The 25,334-nt window shown below is 37.3% G+C and overlaps 1 protein-coding gene across 1 annotated transcript in view; it reads right to left on the reverse strand.

Moving 5' to 3' along the window:
- Window positions 1-25,251, reverse strand: part of Pten (phosphatase and tensin homolog) — a gene marked incomplete at its 5' end in the record, with an annotated part of 67,289 nt that extends 42,038 nt beyond the window's left edge. Inside the window, 2 exons of the mRNA XM_055614166.1 lie at window positions 4,535-4,619; window positions 24,570-25,251. Of these exons, the coding sequence (XP_055470141.1) occupies window positions 4,535-4,619; window positions 24,570-25,251 (767 nt within the window). The remainder of the gene's footprint in view (window positions 1-4,534; window positions 4,620-24,569) is intronic.
- Between the last annotated feature and the right edge of the window lie 83 nt (window positions 25,252-25,334).

Here is a 25,334-nt window from a genome sequence, read left to right on the forward strand (position 1 = left end):
CAACATACAATTAAGTTTTATTATGGAATGTACATATAATTAAGAATTGAACATTTGCAAAGTTTCTTCAGAAAGAAAATACATATGCTAGTGGCCAAGAAAGAATATACTCTTGAGTCTCTAACAGGTTGTACTTGGGTAAGGAAGCTAAGTATACAAGACAATAACAGATGTCTTTTGTTAAATCATTATGTCCTAAGACTAAGCTCTAATTGGTTCCATATAAAAACTATAGGTGAACTGGGCTGAGTGGACAGGCCTGTGATGCCAGCTCCATGGGTGGAGGCATAAGGATCATGAACTCAAAACCAGCCTGTGCTATATGGAAGTCAGTCTGGGTCATACAACATGCATCGACCTCAAAACACATCAAACCTATAAATTTTACAATAAATTTCCACAAATTCATACAAAGAGAAAAAATTTTGTAGATACAACTTTTTCATTTTCAACATTTCCAACTTGAGTTCAATGAAACACCGTCTAAGAAGATGAGAGTGAGCATGGAGAAAACATAAAAGGTAGGGAAAGGCACACCTGGTGACATTACAAAGATTTTGCATAGAAGGTAGTTTGCCTCTGTTACATCTGCATTTTCATGACTCATTAGGGACAGATCACAAGATAATCTCCTTAAACACACTTTGCACCAGTCTGTTAAAGACTGCTTAGATTTAAAAACAGAGAACTTTCATATTAGCCTAAGGGACAGTGTAAAAGCATGTATCAAGCTGTGCAGTAGTAGCACACTCCTTTAATTCCAGCATAGAGGCAGAAAGCAGGCACATCTCTGAATTCAACGCCAGCCTGGTCTACAGAGTGACCCTGGACAGAGAAACCCTTGTCACAAAAAACAAAAATCACAAATCAAAGAGTAATGAACTATCAGAACAAAATGTGGTTTCATATTACACTTTCTTAGTGGCAAAAATTAAGAAAAAATGAAAGCAATTAGGAGGAAGAAAAAAAAAAAAACTACAGTGAAAGTGCTTTTATTTCCCTCCTGCTCTGCCCTCCATCAGTGCTCATTCCTTAGATTAAGCAAATCATCTGCAATTAAGAAAGCAAAGTTCCATCTTGGTTTATTTCTCCATTTTCATTGTTTATATTAATCCCTGATCTCAAATGGAGAAGTTAAACATTAGTCTCAAATATCATATATCTCAAACATGAAATTTTATATTACCATAATACATTGTATCTCTCAAACCTTTACTCACAGGACAATTTAAGCATGAAGGTATTTGCAATTTAAATTTACTTCACTCCAGGTAATGATATAGTTTAATAACAAAGAATAAGTGTCATACAATATTTCTTATTTGGGGAAATCATTAGAAAAATGTAGAATTAGATAAAAGAAAAGTACTTTAAAATATCTTATGGACACCCCATTAGACAAAGCAAAGAAAGTTCAACTGCAAAAACATTTTATTAATAAAAAAGCAAATATGTTATAGTTTCAATCTGCAATCTCCCTCCTACTCCTGCTGTGCAGCTTTTTGGAAGTGCAATCTGGCTGACAGAAAGAGATCAGTCAGTAGAGGCAGATTTCGGAAGATTCTTCTGGTTCCTGCTTCCTCTCACTTCCATGAGGAGTCACTATCAAATGCTCATTCCACTATGAACTCTGCAACTCTGCCACAAGCTCATTATGCCATGGCTGGAGGGAGGGAGTGCCTCCGCCCAGCCTTTTCAACCAGGACAGACTGAAATCCCTCTAAAACCATGAGGCAAACTAAATCTCTCACATTACCAGTTTCTTCCAGGATATTTGGTGATATAAAAATGAAAATATTTCTACTGATAATATTATCAACTTTACCATCATTATTATTATTAGTTTTATTGGAGACAGGGTTTTTCTGTGTAGCCTTGGTTGTCCAGGACTCACTTTGTAGACCAGGCTGGTGGTGAACTCACGGAGATCCCCCTGCCTCAGTTTCCCAGAGTGCTGGGATTACAGGCAAGCACCACTGCATCCGGTTTATGTTATCAACTTTAAGACAAAAAGAATCACTCTTGATTACTTACCAATATCACCAATACAGTATGAACAAACTGAAGTAATCAGTTATTTAGATATTGAACACAAATGTTCTCTGAAATCAATCCTAAAAGGCATTTTAATTAAGAATTATTTGCTGACAGGCACAGTGGAGTCAGAGTCAGGCGGATCTCTGTGAGTTTGAGGCCAGCCTGGTCTACAAAGCAAGCCCGGGACAGCCAAGGCTACACAGAAAAACACTGTCTCAAAAAACAAACAAAATCAAAAACAATAATTATTTGTAGGGGCTGACGTGATGGAAACACCTTTATCCCAGCACTCAGAGGCAGAGGCAGGCAAATGCCTGTGAGTTCAAGACCAACTGGGCTACGAAGGACTTCCAGGTTAGCCATGGCTACTTAATTGAAACCCTATCTCAAAAAACAATAACAAAAACAAACAAACCCAAAAACACACACACACACACACAAAAAAACTGTAGTCTTTTTACTTTATAGGAAAAAGCCCATCTTCCTTTCCTGTTACTATTCAGTCTTTACTATAAAAGAGGGCGGGAGGTTGGTAAACAGAAGTTATCTGGCCGCTTATCTTACAACAACACAATACAAACAAGGAGCACAATTTTAGAGTCAGCTAATTCTCCATGATGCAATGCTAAAAATATTATAGTAAGAGGCTAAAAGGACAACTAGCCAAATAATCCAGATAAACTTTTTAAGTAAAACACCTGACAAAACTCACAAGGTTAAATAAAAAAAAAAAAAAAAAAAAATACTAGATAGATAAAGCTAGACAGAATTAATTTCGGTCTTAGTTAACTATTTACAAAATGAATGTGTAAATCTTTTAATTTGCAAGCATAGGCACAGAAGATTGAGGACCAACTAACTTTCCAACAGATTGTTCTTGGGTAAGTTACTATAGTGTAAAGTCTAACAAACAGTGGTAAACGTCTAGAAACTGGAATTTACCAGCAACCTGAAAGATGATCAACCATACTCACTGACTAATCTATGCTTAACAGAAACCGATATAAAATTAGCACGCCAGAAGTTCCTCTTTATTCAGAGTACTCACAACCTTTCTAAATACAGTGGAAGTACTAATTTGACTTGGTTAAATTGGTTCTTGGTTGACTAGAAAATTGATGTGAACTAGTGCATCAATGAGACATTACGTGCAGGCCATAAGCAATTCTGCACCAAAGCAGAAAGTACATTATCTGGTGAGCCATTCCTGGCCAGACTGTTCAGTTACCATTTCTGCAACTTGCAACTCAAAAATTTCCTCGCTGACTCCTTTTTCTGTGGCCTATTTCATTTTCTCTGCATCATCACGGACAGTCAAGCTGCTGCTCCTGTGGACCTGTCATCCTAAGTACCCTTCTACTGTGTCCTACCTAATTATGATATGGCAAATGCATTTCCCTATTTTTAAAAGCTTTTAAACAGTTACCTCTGACAGCATAACCTCAAGTTTAAGGAAACTACAAAATAGTACAGGGGTTTGGAAGTTTGTTTTCTGGATTTCATAAACAGTGAAACTTAAACCTGAACAAAATAGATAATACTACAATAAACATATAAATGAATACAACTTAACTACGTGGAAAATGATAACTCGCTCAAAAAAGGGTACAAAAATCATATATACTACGAAAGTATTCTACATCTGTATAATATTTTGTAAGTTACATAGTACTTTCCCACCTATTTAAATTTGCATAACCACAAAGTAGTTAAAAGTCCCAGGGAAGATACTTACAAGTACAAAGGAAATAATCCAGAAATTTGACTTTTAAATCCATTAAAGTACTTCAAAACCAGCAAAGCAAACATAGCAGGACCCACTATTAATGAACTGTTAATTAAAGTACTATTATAGTTTGGACCAAAAATTTAATGTTCATTTACTCATACAAATACATTTTTATTCTGGAATTAAAAAAACATATTAATACTAATTTGCCCAACAGGCAATTTCAAATTTCTTATATCATAATGTATTTTTACGTGGGCCTTGAGAAACACTTTCTGAACTAAATGACAATTACACTTGGAAATTATGTAAAATTATAAAACTGTTAATTTAGTCTTTCATAATACAACAATTTCTCTCTATTGCGATTGTGTCAAACACCTCTACAGGTAGAAGTTCTATATAAAAACACATCAGTCACCCACACCTCAGTGTGAATAACTAAATAAACCCAATCAAGCCTAACCCAAATGTAAAATGAAAAACTTGTACTGTACTAGAAGCCAGGCACTGACCTGGTAAGAGGCATCTTATGGAATACAAAAATCATACCACATAAATACATCATTATATATGAAGTTAGTTCTTATCCAGTGAACTTCATCCTACTGAGAGCCAGCAGGTGCTTAGGTTAAAACTTCAAAGTACTACAATAACAAAACAAAGTCTATATCATAATTTAAGTACTGTTCTCTGTTTTAGGAATCTTTTATAAGACACATTGATATAATTTATTACTGTATGAAATGGAAAATCAAGAGTTCTTACCTTACTACATCATCAATATTGTTCCTGTATACACCTTCAAGTCTTTCTGCAGGAAATCCCATAGCAATGATATTTGGATAAATATCTGAGTGTTTAAGTTAAGGAAAAAGCTAAGATATACAACAATATATATATGTATGCATTTGAAAATATTAGTTTCCCCCAGTAGAGCTGTATGTAAATATAAAAGATTATCAAACATATTTAAAATGTATTTGTCTGCAACTTACTATGTATAATTGAGAAACACTAACACATCACTCTAAAAAAGACTTAAAAAACAACTTTTCAACAAAATACTGTTAGAAATTCTCTATTTAGTATATTAAAAATAAACCTAGGCATAACACATCCCAACTCAAAAAGTTTTCAAATCAGGGGGCATCCTTGGGCATGTAACAAATTTCAGATGGGCCTAGATTATAGTGAGAAACTCTCTCAAAAGTACAAAACTAAACAGTAAAATAAGAGCCCAAGATAAAGGTCATTTCCAGATTTACAAAGTTAATGCATGTAAGGGAAAAAACACACTTTGTACATCATACAGCTATTGTCAGGGTGATCACGAAAAACAAAACCAAAAACCTGAATCAGCCTGAAAAGATATAACAAAACATCTTCTAATTTATCCTGGTTAACGATGATTAGAACAGTGATAGTCAGGAAGATGGAGAGCTGGCTGCTCCTTGAGCTGTATAACCTGGACAAGCCACCCGACACCCCCAGACGTCAAGTTCCTACTGTACAGAGTGACTGCGCTGGAAGCAATAGCTCCAGCCCCTGCCACCTGCAACATAATAACACTAGTTGGAGGTTGAAGCTTGGTTGCTTTCTTCTAATCAATGTAATTAATACTTAGCATGTCCATTAGTTTCAATTGGATTACACGACGGTTAACATAAAAACAAACCTCTATACTCAAGAAGAATTTGTTGCCAATTAACCAAAAATCTACAGTCCAATGAATGTTGCCCATCTTTCAAGCTCTCGTTGATTCTAGGGTTCCATCATGATTTTTCACATCTAGACTTTCTACATCTACTAAAACAAGTTGCCTCCTTTAAAACAACCACTAAAGCTCTTGCCCAGATAGTCTGGATACATTTGCCTTCCACATATAACTCAGTAACAAGTCTCCAAGCCACTGAGGAGGCTTTGGACATATAAACTATAAAGGCAGAGCACCATCTGTGATGGCCAAGTATCTTTAACACCAACTCACAAAGCCCTTAGGTTAAAAAAAAAAGGTTAACTTAGAGGAATAAGATAGATGGACAGACTTAATGTCATCATACAAGAATAAATGAGACAAAGTTAAAAGTCTGTAGGACACAACCTAGCATCTTCAGCAGGTCAAATCACGGTTTTAAGGTTCCTAATTCCTTAGTGCACACAGACACATACAGACTTTAATAATATTCTCTGCAGATTCCTAATTCCTTAAGTGTACATACAGATACATAAATTTACCTCAACTCAAAAAGTAGCAAAGCTCCAAATACAATGACTATCATTTAAATACAACAAACATTACATGTCATCTATTCTAAATTAAGAAAAGGGTCACATCTAAAAATACAGCTCCTTTAATTGTGAAAATGTGTTGGTTAACTCCTAGGCATATATCCAAAAGATTCTCAAGTACACAATAAGGACATTTGCTCAACCATGTTTGTAGCAGCCTTATTTGTAATAGCCAGAAGCTGGAAACAGCCCAGATGCCCCTCAGTGGAGGAGTGGATGCACAAATTGTGGTATATCTACACAATGGAATATTACTCAGCAATAAAAAATAAGGAAATCATGAAATTTGCAGGTAAATGGTGGGATCTGGAAAAGATCATCCTGAGTGAGCTATCCCAGAAGCAGAAAGGCACACACGGTATATACTCACTCATATAGACATATAATGTAGGATAAACCTACTGAAATCTGTACACCTAAAGAAACTAATCAAGAGGGAGGACTCTTGCTAAAATGCTCAATTTCTACCCAGAAAGGCAAAGAGGATGGACATCAGAAGAAGGAGAGAGGAGGGAACAAGTCAGGAGCCTGACACAGAGGACCTGTGAAAGGCTCTGCCCTGCAGACTATCAATGTAGATGCTGAGACTTACGGGCAACCTTTGGGCAGAGTGCAGGGAATCTTAGGAAAGAAGTGGCAAACAGTAAGATCTGGAGAGGACAGAAACTCCATAAGGAGAGCAACAGAGCCAAAAAATCTGAGCACAGGGATCTTTCCTGAGACTGCTATTCCAACCAAGGACTATGCCTGGAGATAACCTAAGACCCTTGCACAGATGTAGCCCATGGCAGTTCAGTATCCAAGTGGGTTCCATTGTGATAGGAACAGGGACTGTCTCTGACATGAACTGACTGGCCTGCTCTTTAATTACCTCTCCCTGAGGGAGAAGCAGTATTACCAGGCCACAGAAGAGGACAAGGCAGCCACTCCTGATGAGACCTAATTGACTAGGATCAGAAGGAAGGAAAAGAAGTCTTCCCTATCAGTGGACTTGGGGAGGGGCATGCATGCAGAGGGTGGAGGAAGGGAGGGATTGGGACGGGAGGAGGAAGGGAACCAAGGGGGGGGGGGGGATACAAAGTCAGTAAAGTGTAATTAATAAAGAAAAATAAAATAAAATAAAATAAATGTGCTGGTTATATTATGTTCAGAAATAATGGAGAAAGCAAGCAAGGAAAGATTTAACCATGACAAAAGAAATACAACTTCTGATTCAATTTTTAAAAAGATTAAATTTTTTGAGCACCAACTTAAGAAAAATGGAAAATATAAGCAAAAGATTGAGTCACCAGAATGAAGACCCAAACAGTGATAATTATCACTACTTTGAAATTCCCACTCAAAACATTACAAGTTAATTTTGGTCAAAATATAAACTGAGATGTCAGGAAAGACAGCTCAGTGACAGAGGCTTTGTACATGAGCCTTAGTTTTACCCAACACACAAAAACAAAAAATATAGACATACATATGCATACAGATACTTAATGATTTAAATAATCTATGCTTTACTGAACAATGCAATTAAGAACTGAATTTTATTAAAAGAAAAACATTTTTACTATTTCCAGTGAAATGTGGTCATTCTATCTAGAACTAATTTCAAATTTAACCTTTGTGCTATGAATATTTATAATCCAAACAAGTTGGCACAAGACTGAGTTAGTTACCTCCTTTCTGTGGTTGCTGGAAATGCCAGTGTTCTACTTCTGAGAGCTACCTCCAACTTAGGAACCTTTCTTAAGAAAGACAGGCACACAGAAAGACCTACCGTGGCACTAAAAGTACTATCGCATTTTTTTAAATTAAGATGTTTTCAGAGGGAGGGGTTAGTTCTGTGGAAGTATGGAAAAAGCATCACTAAGTAAGTATTATGATAGGTAACCCTCACAAGAGTACTTATCATACATCAGTGACAACAGAAAACACAGGGGTTGGAGAGAAAACCCAGAAATTAAGTATACTTGCTGCTCTTGCAGAAAGAGGATTGGCTTTGCTTTCCAGCACCCACATTGAAGCTTACAAAAATCTGCAACTCCAGTTCCAGGAGATCCCATGCCCTCTTCAGAACTCTGTGGGTACCAGGCATACAGACATGTATGTAGGCATTAACACTCCCACAGATTAAAATATAATATATTAAAAAAAAATACTTATGTGGCTAGAATAGTCAGAGGCTGTAGAAGTGAAATAGAAATCTATCAAGAAACAGAAAAAAAGAAGGAAGGAAGGGAGGGAGGGAGGGAGGAAGGGAGGGAGGGACAAAACTGGACTAAAGGGGCTTTAAAAGAACAGGAATCAACACCAGGAGCGATGGCACAGGCCTTTAATCCCAGCACTCAGAAGGCAGAGGCAGGCACATCTCTGTGAGTTTGAGGCCACCCTGGTACAGAGAATGAGTTGCAGGACAGCCAGGACTATACAGAGAAACCCTGTCTCAAAACAAAACAAAACTAAACAAAAGCTAATATAGGTCTGTGTAGTTTAACTATTTAATAGGTACCATATCCAATTCTAACCATGGAATGAATATCTGATACAGAACAGCAACCCTGCAACATAAAGCTGGCAACTTCAGGTAAATCAAAGTCTGTGCCTTAATGCTACTTTTGTCCTCGTGTAAAATAACAGTATTCCTTTCATTTGCTCGTTGATTCATGTAAGGTATCTGAAAATATTTTTAAATGTATAAAACTGCGTTGGGCCCTATAGCTGAAACTAAGAGGCTCTTATCATCAGAGTTCTTCATGTCAGGTCCCAACAGCTGAGACACAGGAGAATCACCAAAGTTTCAGGACAACCTAGTCTACATAGCAAGTTCCAGGCCAGCCAGCCAAAGGTATAAAACCTTGTCTCCACTAAAAGAAAAAAAAAAAAAAACGGCACATAGGCATCACAGCACACGCCTCCGATGCTGGCAATCCAGCACTTGGGAGGCTGAAACAGTAGGGCTGCGCACTGAAGGTTAATCCAAGTGTACCAACCCTGCATGCAAACATTAACTCATTAGTTTTCCTACTTAATAGCAATACTATAAGTTGGTGCATTTGACAAGGAATCTCCAAGATACACCTATAAAATGTGTTTGTCTTCATTCTGCTCCAGAAATATAGTCAAGGAAAATAAACCACACAGGAAAGATAGGCTACAAAGATTCAGAGCAGTGTGATTCATAGAAGAAAATGGAAATAACTACAACAAAGTAGAGAGCAAACCATGGCATTTAGTACGGCTGGTAAAACAGTAATTATAAACAGCTTTGAAAATAGGCCAGGCATGCTGGTTCACACCTGTAATCCCATCACTTGGGGGCAGAGGCAAACAGATCTGAGTTTCAACACCTGCCTTGTCTACATAAGAGTTAGTTTGAGGCCAGCCAGGGCAATACAGAATGTCTTTAAAGAAAATCACAAACAAATAAATAAAAAGTATATCTTAGTAGGTAAATATCCTATTTGTGAAAAGAGGACAATACCAAACACTGACAATACCTATGCAATAACAACATACCTATTAATGTAAACATATACATTAATGAACGTAATTTCCAGTGACAAACTTTCTTTCTTTTTTTTTTTTTTTTTAATGGGATGAAGGGTATCTTAGCCTGAGGTGGCCTGCAACTTGCCAGGAGTTAAGCTGAACTCTCTTGATCCTTCTGTCTCTTCCCCTAAACACCGGGATTACAGGTACCCAGGAGCCACTCACAACTTTTGAAACAGGATCAATCTGGCGTGGCAGTACATGACTGCAAGGTCGTCTGGTTGGTAGATCACACATCCTAGGTCTTCTGCGCTACCTATCAGCTCAAGGCAAGCCTGGGTTAGTGAGGGAAGACTTAACTCAAAAGTAAAGTATGCTTTCTTATCTCAAGGGTAGAGCACTATGTCTTACATATGAAAAGTCCCTGGGTTAAATCCCAGCCCATTTTTTTCCATCGAATTCCTTAAGTTTAAGAATCCTTCTCAAAGTTATTCAAAATTATGCATATAGATTAAGAATAAACTCAATGAAAAAGCTTTCAATTCTTGAATGAATAAAGTATTTAACACTTCAAGTCCTTTATAAAATCGGCAACTCCGAAATCCGAAATCCAAAGTAAGGTTTACTTGGGGTGTTCACTGAGGACTTACTAGCCATCTCTACTACTTTTCCACCAAGGTTTTCTTCACAGAAGTCCAAGATGAAACGATGTGCCTACAACTGTCCAAGCCCACATATATGAGCCTCTAAAACTTTAAATTGCCTAACTACCAGGTTCTAATGAATGTGAGAATAATCAGCTGCTTCTTCCTAGGTCTTTGGAAGAATATATATATACATACATACATATATATATATATATATATATATGTATATATATGTGTATATATATACATATATATATATGTATGTATGTAAAATGTTTCCTGTTTAAAATTCCACTGCAGTGCACATACAAATACATACAAGTGTGCATACATGTTTAAATATCCATGCACAACGCTGTTCCTTTGGTTTTCTTACTATCAAAAAAACCATCTAGGATTGACCACTAAGGACAAATCATGCAAAATATGAATACTATTTCTTTAGCAGTTTTCAAAAGTGCATAAGCCCAACATGTATTAGGCATACTTGTTAACAGTTCTTTAAGAACTAAGCCAAATACAAACTCCAAACTGTCTATCGAAATATAATGGTGCATACAAAACATTACAAAAGTCAGAGCTGTAATTGACCCAACATTAACACAACTCAAAGAGATATGTCTCTAATGCTCTATTCTTTATACTTGATATTAGATTTGTAAGCTACTCCTGCAGTAGGCTACTTTAAAAAAAAAAAAAAAAAAAAAAAAAAACTACCTCAGACAGCCTCTGAAAGACTACTGATCGAGATATCAAAGCAGAGGCTGAGACTCATAGCCAAACTTTGGGCAGAGTACAGGGAATCTTATGAAAGAAGGGGGAGATAGAAAGACCTGGAGGAGGGGACAGGAGCTCCAAAAGAGTCAAAGAGCCAAAACAAACAAAAAAGCAACAGAGCCAAAACAAACAAACACACACATATATATATACACACACACAAAAAAAAAATCCCAAAAAACAAACAAAACTGAGCCCTGAGGGCTCTGCAGAGACTGATAACCCAATCAAGGACCATGCATGTAGCGGATGTAAAACCCCTGCTCAGATGTAGCCCATAGACTCAGTCTTCAAGTGGGGTCCTAGCAAGGGGAGCAGGGGCTTTCTCTGACATGAACTCAGTGGCAGACTCTCTAATCACCTCCCCCTGGACTGTACAGCCCTGAGAGGCCACAAAGGAAAACAGTGCAACCAGTCCTGTAGGCTAGGGTCAAATAGAAGGGGAGGAGGACCTCCCCTATCAGTGGACTAGGGGAGGGGTATAGGGGGAGAAGAGGGAGGGAGGGTGGGATTGGGAGGAGATGAGGGAGGGGGCCACAGTTAGGAGACAAATTGAATAAATGATAATAAAAAAGAATATTAAAAAAACAAAACCAAAACCAAACAGTAAGTTTTAGCTACTTTATAATTATGCAAAAGACATTATGGCTTCTAACTGACAACAGAAAAGATATTCCAACAGATGAGATTTAAGGTCAGAGGACGCACAGTAACTGGAGAACAAAGACCCTGTTGTATGTAGTGGCAATCCACTTAGCAGCAGCTGTGTCATGAAAATAAAAAACTCCAAACTGCTCACCTGCACTGACTTTGCAGGTTCAACCCTGACTTCAAGAGATTCAGAGGCCATTCCACAGGTGACTTTAATGTAATACATGAAATAAATCAAGCTTCTTTACCCTATACTACCAGCCTAGAAATCAGCTGGAAATGACTTAGTTGCTTTTCCAAGTGGTATAAGTAAGTTTGCCACAATGGACTGTTTTGAACTAAAGAAAAATAACATGAACCAGAAGTAATGCAGATTTTAAATCATGAAGACATATACACTGTCACTCATGACTTTAGTAAAGAGACTCATATTGATTTTATAATTGTGCTGTTTTAATATTATGAAATGATTCCTATTCCCACTGAAGAATTTAAATCATTATAGTCAACTTTATATATCTGTGAGTTATAAATTATTCCCCAAACTCTGAATCATGTTTTTAAAAAGCTAGACAAAATTCACTTTAGAATATGAAATTTTTCTATTAACATTTTATCTATATTGATAGATGGAAAATAAGAACAAGTCTTTCGGGGCTAGAGAGACAGCTCAGCAGTTCAGAGTATTGGGTGCTCTTCCAAAAGTCCTTATTTCAATTCCCACGTGGTGGCTCACAACCATCGGACCCGATGCCCTCTTGTGTCCTGCACGCATATATGCAGACAGAGCACTCATACACATAAAATACATAAACAAATAATTTGAAAAAAAAAAAAAAAACAAAAAAAACAAACACAAGTCTTTGGTGTATGTTTAAATACATAAATGCTTTACTTTTTAAGTAATTTACTGGATGGGGTACATATTTTGTAAGAAAATAATTACTGCCACTGATTTAAAATCTTTTATGTTCAAAGAACATATTTAAAAAACATAGGAAATAGGCTAAAACTAAAAAACAAACAACAACAACAACAAAAAAAAAAAAAAACCACAAAGTAAGTCAACCTTTTCAACTGATAAAGTGCTGAGACATACAAAGTTTGGCCACGCTGTGGTGGCATACTCCCTTCATTCCAGGAGGCAGAGGGACTAGGAGTCTTGAGAGTTTCAAGCCAACTACGACTACACAGTAAGGCTCTCACAGAAAGAAAGAGAGGGAAGACATAAAAGGAGGGTTTAATACAGAAAAGACAAAAATACCAGTTAAATCGGAGGAATAAAAATGAAAATAATTAAACAAGAACGTTTTTTAACATTTCACATTATCCAAATACTAAGTAAGCAGATTTCTAAATCATTGGGTAATGATTTCTAAACTTTCAGTATTTGGGTAAAAGCTGCACTTGTTAAGGACGGGAAGGATCATTTATGAACACAATGGCTTCCTATGCAAAAAGGTCCAAAGTTAGTTCAGTCTTGACCAAAGTAAAAGTCATTCTAGTCAAAGTCCAGAAATGTACTAGCAAAACCTTCTTCCTCATAAACACTAACCAGCAAGAGGCTTTCATTCAAAAAGTATAGGCCCCAGTCACAAAGTTGGGTTTGAGAACAAATACATAAACGTAGAATGTTTTTTTTTATTATAATAATCATTTGGCACATAAAAAAAAAACCTACTCAAAAAATAAATATAAATTAATATAGCAAAAAGATTAAGATCCATCAGATTCTATTAAGCTATATTAACACCTATCAAAGACTTCTATATAGCATAGCTAATAACATCAAGTTCATAGGAAGGAGAACATTTAAATTAGAAACAACTTCTACAGTGATTTAAGATGCAAGAGAAAATGCTTAAGTGAGGAAGCTCTTTTATAGACATGAAAATTAAGTTGTCCTAAGGGGGACCTCAAAAAATACATTCAAAATTGCTTATTAAATCAGTTCCCTGAGTTTTTCTATTATCTATTCTCATATAACATGTTAGAAAACCTAGTTTGAAAACCCTGAAATTTTGTCTAATTTATTATCTTCTATCGAAACATCCAAACAAACACTCCAGTAAAGCCAGTGACCAGAGTCAGCTGGGCTCATAACAGCATCTTTAGCCCTTAGGCAACCCCTTAGTGGTTCAGTAGAAGGGTGCCGATGACAGCATAACTTAAGATTCATTTTTACAAAGGCCTAAAACTTAATCTTTGTTCTTAAAAACTTGTAATTAGATGATTCCAAGACAAAAAGGTGTCAAAACCATTTGCTACCACTGAATCCTCTTAAGTTTTTCCTACATTTGAAGAGCAGATGCAGGCCTGGGTTCCTGGACACCGTACAATGAATTCTGCAGTGGTTAAAAAGCAAGTAGCTTACTAAGGACCTTAGCATATTTTCAAATATACACAATCAGGACTACAATCTAGACAGTGACTGTATCACACATTTTAGCATACTGTTCTCTCATGCAAAATTCATACAAACTAGTCCACAAAAGCTACTCAATAAGACAGTGGGCCACGTCTTCCATACTCAAAGGCAACATGAAAACACTAACAGTATTTTGCCACCACTAATTTTTATGAGAATGCAAGACAGCAACCTTATACCTACATGAGAATGTCAAGTTCAAGTTTCATTTTTGGGGGGAGATTTCATCTTTGTCTGCACTTGCCTTTTAATTTTTCTAAAACAGGGTCCATGCTGGGCTTTTGTTTGACTCATGTAAGCAAAGGTGGATGAACTGATTTCCCTAAGGACAGCTCTCTGGTGCTAAGATTACAGGCCATGCAAGCACACCTGGTAGTAAGTATTTACGAAGTAAGAAAACTTTTTCTGCCACTGTTTTAAATATTTTATTCAAAATATATTAATATAATTAATTGATAAAGAACTTTGATTAGTTCATATGGATAAAGTTCTTTCAGCATCTGACTTAAAAATAAAATCTGACAAACTGCTAAATGTAGATTTTTTCTAAATGCTACTACTGGTTATCAGAGCAAATGTTAATTAATAGTGCAACAATTCCACAGGCTAACTGTGCAAATATAACGCACATCATTCAAAACATGCAACTGTAACATCACGGCAAGCCAATGATCCTGGATTCAAAAGGCCAGCAATAAAGCAATGCCCACTTCAGTGTGAAAATAGTTTCTTATTCAAATTACTTCTATTCCACTTTAGTTTCAACACAGCAAAATATTCCAAAATAAATGAAATTAATATTTTTGGGCCTGGAATAGTAAGTAATATAGATCTATAATCACAGCCCTTGAGATGCTGAAACAATGGGATGTATATAATGAGTTTCAGACCAGCATGAGCTAGGGAACCAGAAACTGTCTCATATATATATAACTTATATTACACCTAACATATATTGTATATGTATATGTTATCTGACTTAAGTAATATAAACATTAGGTATTAAATGTGCAATAGATTTCCTGGAAGTAATTTTGGGTGGACGCATTTCAAGAGTGTAATACTTCAATTATTATTACATTTTTTTTTTACTAGATTGTGATTTTTGTAAAATCTGAATCATAAAAGCAATCGCCTTTTGTCACCTTAAGTCCACTTTAATGAAATGCAGTAAGAAAATGGAGAAATCTTAATGTGTAGGTAAATATTTTGACAATTTCAATTATGAAGCACTATATAAATTATTAAGAAAAAAACACACCTCTTTAAATTTACCACGAATTAGAAAACGATGTGAAGTGTTGAAGTTTAAACAAAACAAAACAAAACAAACAAAAAAACTAGCTGGGCAGTGGTAGCATACAACCTTTAATCCTAGCACTTGGGAGGCAGAGGAAGGCAGATCTTGTGAGCTAGAGGCCAGCCTGGGTCTAAAGAGTTCTGAAACAGCTAGAGATAAAACAGAAAAACCCTGCCTCAAAAAAAAAAAAAAAGACAAATAGATAAAATTAAAAACTAGGTGATTCTTTCTCTTAGTAATCTTTTTATAAAAGGGATATTCTTTAGCAAGTCAGTTTTTAATTCAGACTTAATCACTATAAATCTACTCAACTGAATTACAGCAACGAATACTGTCTGCTTTTCTTGGTGAATATGAAGGTATGACAAGTCATGTTGTTTTCAAAATACTCATCAGTGTACCTAAACACCAACCCTTAGCTTCAAGAACCAAAATTCTAATCAGTACAATTTCAATTATTTAAATAAAGCCAACATTTTCTTCGTGTAAAATGAGTGGCAAATAAAATTGTGACATTAAACAGAAAAAAAAGGCACAGCAATTAATCTATTCCTAGAACAATTATAATTATGCTTGTAATCCCTAAAAATAAAAACAAAAAATTCAATGTCCTTTTTATTCCCTTGGTGTCTTTCTGTGCATCTCTGACCTAATCAAAACTCACATGCCCAATTCTGAAAAACTTCACAGTGATTCCAGTTTTTATTTTAGGTAAGTAAAACACTTTAATTCAACCAGGCCGACAACAAATATGAGGCTCAGAAGAGAACATAAACACACATCCGAGAATTTCAGTCAAGTCAGCCCCATTCTCTTCATCTGGAAAAATGATGGGTTTTGTTATTACTTGTCGGAAATTTGCCACTTCACACCAGCACATTTAACTTCATCTGATATGAAGAAACAAACATTTACAGTAAAAGTCTAAGACTAAAGAGCAGGTTAGACAACAACAGCACTCAAGACACTAGCAGCAAAGTAACCACTTAAACAATTACTAAGAAAACTGTTCAAATGTGGGGGGAGAATTTTTTTTTTTTTTTTTTTGAGGCGCAGTCTGACTCTAGAACTCAAGTTGCTCAGGCTGTCCTCAAACAGAAAAAGAGCCTCGGCTGCAGCAACACCCCTGACTTTAAGTTAACACCCACCCTGCATGCCCTCTCGGTGATCCCTTCCGAGCAGTGATACATACACACCACACAGCAGTTACTAGGAACAAGTTTAACCTTTCTAGCAAAAGTTCAAACTCTCACAGTCTGCTGAAAGACAGGAGGCCTTGTCAAATAGATCTTTTTCTCATTAGGGATATTTAGTTCTTATAAAGTTCTTATAAAAATATATAAATAGGCCCCACGACCTTCAGAAAACCTAGTTAGGCCCAGCTCTACTATCCAGCAACAATTTCTTCATGGGTCCACAATCTAAGGCAAAGGTACTCTACTTACATACCCTAGCATTTGAAAGATCCCAGGTTCTGCCGATGCCTGAAAACATACCAGCCTCAACCCACGGAGCACAACTAAGCCTTCTGCCATGTCAGTTAGGACCATGCACACCAAAATGTTTCCAGACACTACTGAAAGTTCAGATGAAGTAGGAAGGGATCACACTATACTCTAGAAATACCATGTACTTCTAACAAAAACAAACACCTACAAGTCACAGCTTTACTTCACATTAGAAAGATGAAAACTAGGGCAGAAATTTAAGCAGTATTTGGGGTCTGACTAATTACAGGCCACGTGCCTTGCATTCTAGAAGGCTGCCTTTCTAATTCACTAGGCCTTTTCTACAAAATCAATGTCAGGCTATTTAGGACTTATTTGCCAATTGATATAATGCACCTATAAATATTATAGTTCAAATGAGCATAACATAGGGGCTGAAGAAATGGTTCAGTGGATAAAGCACTAACTATGCAAGCACCAGGATCTGAGGTGGAGTCCCCAGCACCAATGTAAAAGCCATGCGTGGTGCTGTGCACGTGGAAGCCAGCACTCAGGGTAGAGGCAAAAGACAGCCAATCTAGCCAAACAGGCAAGCTCCCGGTTCAATGAGAGATCCCGTCTCAGGAAATAAGGCAGAGGGCAACAGGGGAAGACACCAGTGTTAACTGGTAGCCTATAAACACACAAACGTAACACATTAAGGTTTGGTTGATGGGAGATACTGTAATACAGAAACCTGAAGATAACCTTAGTATCTACCAAAACTTCATTCTAAAAGTAAAAGAAAAAAATTTACTTCTTTTAAGTTCAGAGTAACATAATAACTTTCTAAAAAGTCTCATTATAGAGAAAATAACTTAATGAAAACAATCTGTGTTTGTTTCAAAGCAAAAACTTGCTTCCAACTTTAAACACATTTATTGATTTTATGATTCACTTTTAGAGAAACATCTCATTTAAAGATATCTGATTCAAAACAGAATGCATATCTTCTACCTTGAGTAATTACATCCTATTCAAAGACTCAAAAGTACACATACAAATTAGGACTGAGGAAGGAAGGAAGGAAGGAAGGATGGAAGGAAGGAAGGAAGGAAGGAAGGAAGGAAGGAAGGAAGGAAGGAAGGAAGGAGGAAAAAGCTATTCTACTTCAGCCTGAAAAATCGATAGGAATTTTATCACTTTTCAAAGAAACAAAATCATTTATCCTGCAGGGCTCTAATGATACAGCACCTATGCACTGGCTATAGTACAGGACACAGAAGAGAAAGACTGAAACTGATTCAGACAATGTAGCAGGGTCAGACATCAAGAAATGCGACTCGATTTTATGACCTGCGTTACACAAAGCACACAGCTATGTTACACAGCTGAACAAAAGAAAGAAAAATCGTAAGAGCACATAAAGAGTCACGAATAATTAGAGCAGCATCCACTTTGCATCTCAAAATAAATAAGTAGAAACACCCCTGGAAATTAAGGTGCTCCACTACTGAGGATACTAAACATCTCAAAGAGCAGCACAAGCAAAGAAATGTTATGTTCCCTGTCACATGCAGGAGGTGGAGCTTAAGCCTCTCCTTTCTTCCTCCACTTGGGCTTCCAGGATGGCTCAGCAGCTGAAGGCTCTTCCTGCAATCAAAGCAACCTGACTGCCAATCCCAATGCCAAATGGAGGGAGGAGAGAACCAACTCCCATAAACTGTCCTCTGACCTCCACACTCCCAACTCCAGAAAAATGAAAGAAATTTTTAAAAATAGAGTACGCAAAGAAAAAAAAAATCTCTTTAGCTTCTTCCCATTTCAGGGTTCTAGTTATGCTGAAAAACCTTGGCCAAATGTGAAAGTGGGAACAATACTGGAGGTTTAACACTAACTTTAAATTCTTATACTAATTCACTACAGATTACATTGAATATGTGTCTGTTGTAACGAATGGAATTTGGCAGAATTGCGTGACTACCCCAATAAAGCTGAATTTAATAGGAAATGCTAACATACCTTTACTGATAAAGAGTTTACATAACTCTGAGTTCTGTTTATTAGCGGTGAGGAATATTCTTTATGAAAAATAACTATGATACTGGCCAAGTACGGCCACAAGTTCCAGACAAGCCAGGCCTACATGGTGAGAACCTGACCCTTAAGAGCAAGTACATCATATCTATATCATATATGTTATATAAATGTCTTATCAATACATACATGTTATATGACATTTAAGTTCATCTATATTGAGTACTAAAAGAAATTTAGTCTTACAACAGACAGTTTTTAAATTCATTATGCTACACTAAGATCACCTTTCTCTTAAGATTTAAAAGCAAGAACTTTGATGAGCATGATTAACTTTGCTTTGAACAACTATGAGTGAAGGGCAAAATTAGACATTACACTAAAGAGTTCCTAAAAGAATTTCCCTATTTTAAAATGAAAAGTCATAGCTTGAGTCAATTAAAATTGCAACTGGTCTCACTCCATAAACAAAAATGCAAACATTTTTTGATGTGAATAATTGGAAATTGTTAAGAGTAGTAGCTATAATTTAAGTATTTACAATGAGGTGGGTACCACCGCAAGGAGATTATGTACCTTATTTGTTTGTTCAGACAGGATCTCAATGGAACCGTGGGTGGCTTGGAACTCACTGTGTAGAATAATATAGGTCCACCTCAAACTCACTATGCAGTCAGTCCAGGCTGAACTAGGACTTACCAAGATCCTCCTGCCTCTGCCTTGCTGGAATTAGATAAACTTTTGTGGTGGGTACAATTATCCTTCCCTTATTTCAGGTAAAGTAATACTGAAAGAAATTAAATAGCAAAGAATTATCCAGCCAAGTGACAGCCAAGATTATTATAGCACAGGCAGCAGGCTGGCCTGAGTCCACCTTGTTTGCCTAAAACTAAATGAAACACTGTATAACTGCAGAGAGTATAGATAAAGCCAGCCATATTTTAAGGTAATTTAAGACTCAATCATGTTTTAAGATAAGCCCCAAAGCAGTCTGTTCTCTAAAAAGAAATCCATTTCCTAGAATATAAGTTTTTAACTTTATACTCACATACATACACATAGAAAACTCAAATATAAGTTAGTCATTGCTTATATTTAGAGTGCTGGCTTCGATTATAACTGTTTGACTAATTATACAAAAGGCGCACATTTATAGTCTTTTCCACACCATATACATACAGGTCAAGAACATTCTTTTGCTAGCAGGTGCAACTGAAGTTCCATCTCTCCAAAGCTAACATTACCAGCCTAGTACCATCAAGATGTCCCTAACGCCTACTGTTGAAATGGAGAAGTATGCCCTAACCATTCTGAACAAAATTAAAACTTCCCAGGCAAAGTCAACTCATTCCCAAAATATGTTTACTCTGATAATAACATTCCCCTAAAAAACAGCCTTTTTGTTCCAATAGAAATTATTTTAGAAGATGAAACTACTGGCACCCCTTCTGCAACCAATGAAAAGCATAGAAAATGAGGTGAGGCATCAAACCCAAGACTCTAATTTCATCTCTGCCAATACTTTCAGTACCAAAAGAACCATCATCCCACATCAGACACCTTTAAGCACCTAACCAAGAAAGCTATGTGACAGTAGCATGGCCTAAAAAAAAAAAAAAAAAAAAAGGATGGGCAAATCCTTACTAAGGTAAAGCTATTTCAGCTATACTCAACATCAATGATATCTCCAACAGCAACTGCATCAATTTCAAAACTGCCAGATTAAAAGCAACTCCAAAAATACTATTTACAGAACTCATTTCTGACATAAATATCCTACCTAAATTATGATCCTCGGAACAAATCCTGTAACTTGTCTTAAGTGTAAATCACAAAACCAATTTTCCAATGCTGGTTCTGAAAATCAAGTTTATCTATCTACTAGGAGAAGAAAAGGAACAAAATTCAAGAGTCATCTGCTCTGTGCAGTAAAACTTTTGTTTTATGAGCTAGTATTTTCTAATGGAAAAACAAAACCGCTATCTATTAATAACTAACACTGTCTTCTGGAACTAAACACTTGTAAGGTGGAATAGGCTTGTGGAAATAAAATGCTGTCCTATGTACACAGGCTTCTAAAGTTAACTTTACCAACTCTGAATTTATATACAGTATCAACATAAAAACAGTCTTATGTTTTGAGCTTATTTAAAACAGAGACACAAAATATTGAAAACTGATTTACTGCAATGAATGTTCAAATTTTCTGTTTTTTATTCCTACATGAACAATTTTCTAATCAAATCATCAAAGTGACTATTTCAGAAGTGGCTTAAAAATTGTTAAACACTGTCAAGCTATGCACAAATGAACAAACAGCAAATAAAGACAAATTTCAAGTTGTAATGTGTAAAAGTAAGAACTGAACTCATTTCCAGAAGATAAGCTATTTCGTAATAGTTAGGGATTCATTTTATATAGTTATGAAAAATTAGAAATGTTCCACACAAAAATTAAAATATACTGTCTGCCTTTCTGTTAGTAAGATAAAAATTTTAAAGGTAATGAATCTCCACTTTCTAAATCTAAGCTAAAATTAACGTGGTTATATGTCATATTTAACTTGAATCATTTAATCTTTATTTAAAACTTTATAAGCAATCTAAGTTTGCATCACTATACTGCTGTGTAAACTTTTACAATTGACAGTAATAAAATTTCTTTTCCTTATATTGAATTATATATAACTGCAAATTACTCCTTTTGACGCACTTTGCTCTTCAGTAAGTTTAGGAAAAATGAAATTTGCAACTTATTATACAGCAATTATGTAGTCATGTTTCTCTGGAAAGAAACACAAATGACTATGAAAAAAACCAAGATAAAGGTTGTGGAGTCTTCTAAAAAAAAAAAAAAAAAACTGTAATTACTTTCAACAATCATTTGCCTGTAACAAAACAGCTAATATTAATAATCACTATGCTCACTATAAGGTACTAAGATTTCCATGATTGGTATTTGAAAAGAATATCTACCAAACAAAAAACTTGTTAACAGACGCCTGAACCTCCCGTGTGCCTTGAAGACATTCTCACATTCTGCCTATTTTCCAGACTGTTGTTAATAAAATCTAGCCAACAAATTCTTACAATTCAATTTTGCAAAGGATTTTGAAAAACTGAATTTTCCTCAACTTTCCTCTGAGAAAGTACATCACAGTTGACCCTTCTTTAGCAAATAAAAGTATCCCGCTTACTTTCATACAGGAATTTAACTTGGCCAGCCTATTGCCAACACTGACCAGTACAAGTCTTCAATGATCATTTTAATCCCTGGCCCCTAACACAAAAAAAACACTGATGAGGAACCAAGTGAGCCCTCTGGCTTATCCTAATTACTGGGAGGACAAGTTTCAAAAGAGCAAGGACTTGATGACTTTTCCATGACTGACTCTTTTTCATAGCAACATTTGGCTCAATAAAACCACAGCTCTAGAAATTGTTATTAGTCATTTGACGCAATATTTGATACTGCTTTCTATGCATGTCCTAACTGAAAGCACAGTTCTAGAGCTCTAGGCCACATAAATCGCACGTGCAGAAGCCCATGCACTATGAAATCAAATAAGGAACTGCAATCACGTCACTGCTCATACACAGAAATCTGGCAAAATAATCTTGAAGTTCTGGACCCCTGACAATTTTAAATCAAGTAAGAAGACCAAAGAAGAAGTATACTTTGGAAGCTAAGAGAAGTCTGTCTACCAGGCATTCTAGATTTTTCTTTGAACATGAGCCTTTTTCTTTTTCATTAGATACCTGACTAGTTCCTTCTAGATCAAGACTATTATCACTAATTCACACCAAAAGTAAACTCTCCTGAAGCAAGTGACAACTCAATTTTCTCCAATTATCTTTACGAAAGGTCAAGTTCATCCTGAGTAAAGCTTTTCAATGAAAGCAAACTCGAATTTGTATTCTTTCCTATTGTATTTTTAGCTTAAAAGAAAATTAGCCTGTTTTGAACCCAATCTTCAGTGAGTTTCATCTTCATTTCAAAACAAAACCTTGGTCAAAAAGTAGCTATGTATTTTATATGCTGCTAATGCAATATATCAAACCTCTTCCAAATAAAAATATTTTCTAAAAAAGAACGACATGCACAAAAAAAAAAAAACAAAAAAAAACAAAAACAAAACCCACCTCTCCATAATGCTCTATTTTATTAGCAGGACATGTATCAACAAGTTGTGCCCTCCTACCTTAAAATGTCTACTAATATTTACTAAGAAATAACTTTTACCAAGAATACCTTGTTAAAAATTATGCAATTACGTAATTTTAACTAAATATTGTTCATTGCTACAAGTCCTATCACAAAATTTTGGGTTGTAACAAAAGGCCCAATAGATCTTAAAGCCCCAGTCACTTCAGACCAGCAACTTGTATTTTCACACACCTTACACACCCGGCCCCCTCAAAAAGGCTCTCAATTTCTGTCAAAACTTCCCACTCTGCAAAAAGAGGAGGGCTCTCTTTCCTACCCCTGATCAAAACCAGCACCGTACCTGAAACTGCAGAGATAAATGCTTTAAGATAACCACGAACTTTTGAAGTACAAAGGCCTAACTTTTAGACAATCGGAATTACACACCGTTAAAATTCTTGGGTTTCTATCTTATTCAACAAGCTGACTCAGTAAATTACTGCATGCAGAAAGCTGGCATACCTACAGGCTGGAGCCAGTGCTCCATCCTTGCCAGGACATGATTTCTGGACATGAGCTGGCTAAACTACACTTGACAGCCTACACAAATCAAGGCAAAACCCATGGACAGTCATTCGGGTCAGAGCACCTGAGACAAAAAATACGAGCAGCAGATTCCAGTTCACGCTAATGCTTAGATTTCATGTCAGAGCTAAGGCTTAACCTCTGCAATCATTTGCCACACACAGTATCCTTGAACTCACACGGACACCATCATCTGGGATCAAAAACTGTCCATTCCATCGTGTATGACAAGGCCAAATGAATGTAAAATACCACTGAAATGCAAATTCCATATCCTATCCGCCGTCTCCTCGGGAAAGAATGTATAATTTAACAAAGTTCTATTAAAAGCTCCAATCACACATATTCTGGCACTACTGATTTCAAACTACAAAACTCCTAAAGGCAGCTCCAAAGTTGTAATCGGCTCAGTTTAAACACACAAACCTACTTTTAACCTCAAATGTGCACCATCTATGCTGAAGATGACTATGCCTATAAAGTTATGCAAATCAGCCAAGTCACATTTTAGAAAAAAATCCACCAATGCAACCCAGGAAACTAAAAACAATCACTGCAAGATTCTGAGGCAATATGCCTACGTGCAGCTCGGACTTTCATTTTAATCTGATCTACACCCTAGATCTAGGGCCTAAGTCACGATCTAATCGAAATATGCACAACCCTCAAAGGGTCTGGTTTTGTTTTGTTTTTTTTTTTTTTTTTTTTGTTCGTCTAGATGACTGGATTAACGAGCTGGTTAATCCAGAGCACAGTACTCTTGCATTAACGGACAATAGATTTCAGGAAGAGACCACAGAGCGAGACAAGAAACCAATCCGTGCCTTGACACTTGCAAGCAGGCATGAGTTCCGTCTAGCCGAACACTCCCTGGGTTAACCAGACGTAGAGACACAAAATACACGATCTAGAAATGCGACCGGTATTAAACGTTATAGTCACCCCAACTACGGAAAATTTTCGCATCCGTCTACTCCCACGTTACGAGAGTGACAGAAAAGCAAAGAGGAACAGCCGCAGAAATGGATACAGGTCAAGTCTAAGTCGAATCCATCCTCTTGATATCTCCTTTTGTTTCTGCTAACGATCTCTTTGATGATGGCTGTCATGTCTGGGAGCCTGTGGCTGAAGAAGAAGGAGGAGAGAGATGGCAGAAGCTGCTGGTGGCGAGGCTTCTTCTGCAGGATGGAAATGGCTCTGGACTTGGCGGTCGCCGATGCCCCTCGCTCTGCCGCCGCTTGGCCCTGGACCGCAGCCGGGTAATGGCTGCTGCGGCGGCTGCTGGATGGTTGCAGCGACTGGGCCTGCTTCTCCTCAGCAGCCAGAGGCCTGGCAGCCGGGGCAGCGGAATGGGGAGAAGACGGAGAACCCTCGCAGCGGCTGCCTCCTCCGGCGGCCTCCGGAGCCCGGGCCAGGGGGTGTGCGGCGGCGGCGGACGGGAGGCTCAGCACCGGCCCGGGTCCCTGGACGTGCCGCCGCCGCCGCCGCCGTGTTGGAGGCAGGAGAAGGGGAGAGAGCAACTCTCCGGCGTTCCCAGCCCTGGCAATGGTGACAGGCGGCTCCGACCCCCTCCCCGGAGCCGCGGCCGCCGCCGCCGCCGCTTCTCCCCCCCGCTCCAGGAGCGGGAGGTGCAGCCGCCGAGCCCGCGCCGGCTCCCGCCCGAGCCCGCGGCTTCCACCGTCTCTCTCCGAAGCCGCTCGGAGGCCGCCCGGTTAGAACAGACGACGAGGAGGCGAGGCCCGCCGCCGCTGCCGCCGCCGCCGCCCGGCCGGCTCTCCGAGGGCGCTGCCCCCGC

The sequence above is a fragment of the Psammomys obesus genome, unplaced genomic scaffold (genome assembly GCF_907164565.1).
Source record: "Psammomys obesus unplaced genomic scaffold, mPsaObe1.curated_primary_1811, whole genome shotgun sequence".
Classification (NCBI taxonomy): domain Eukaryota; kingdom Metazoa; phylum Chordata; class Mammalia; order Rodentia; family Muridae; genus Psammomys; species Psammomys obesus.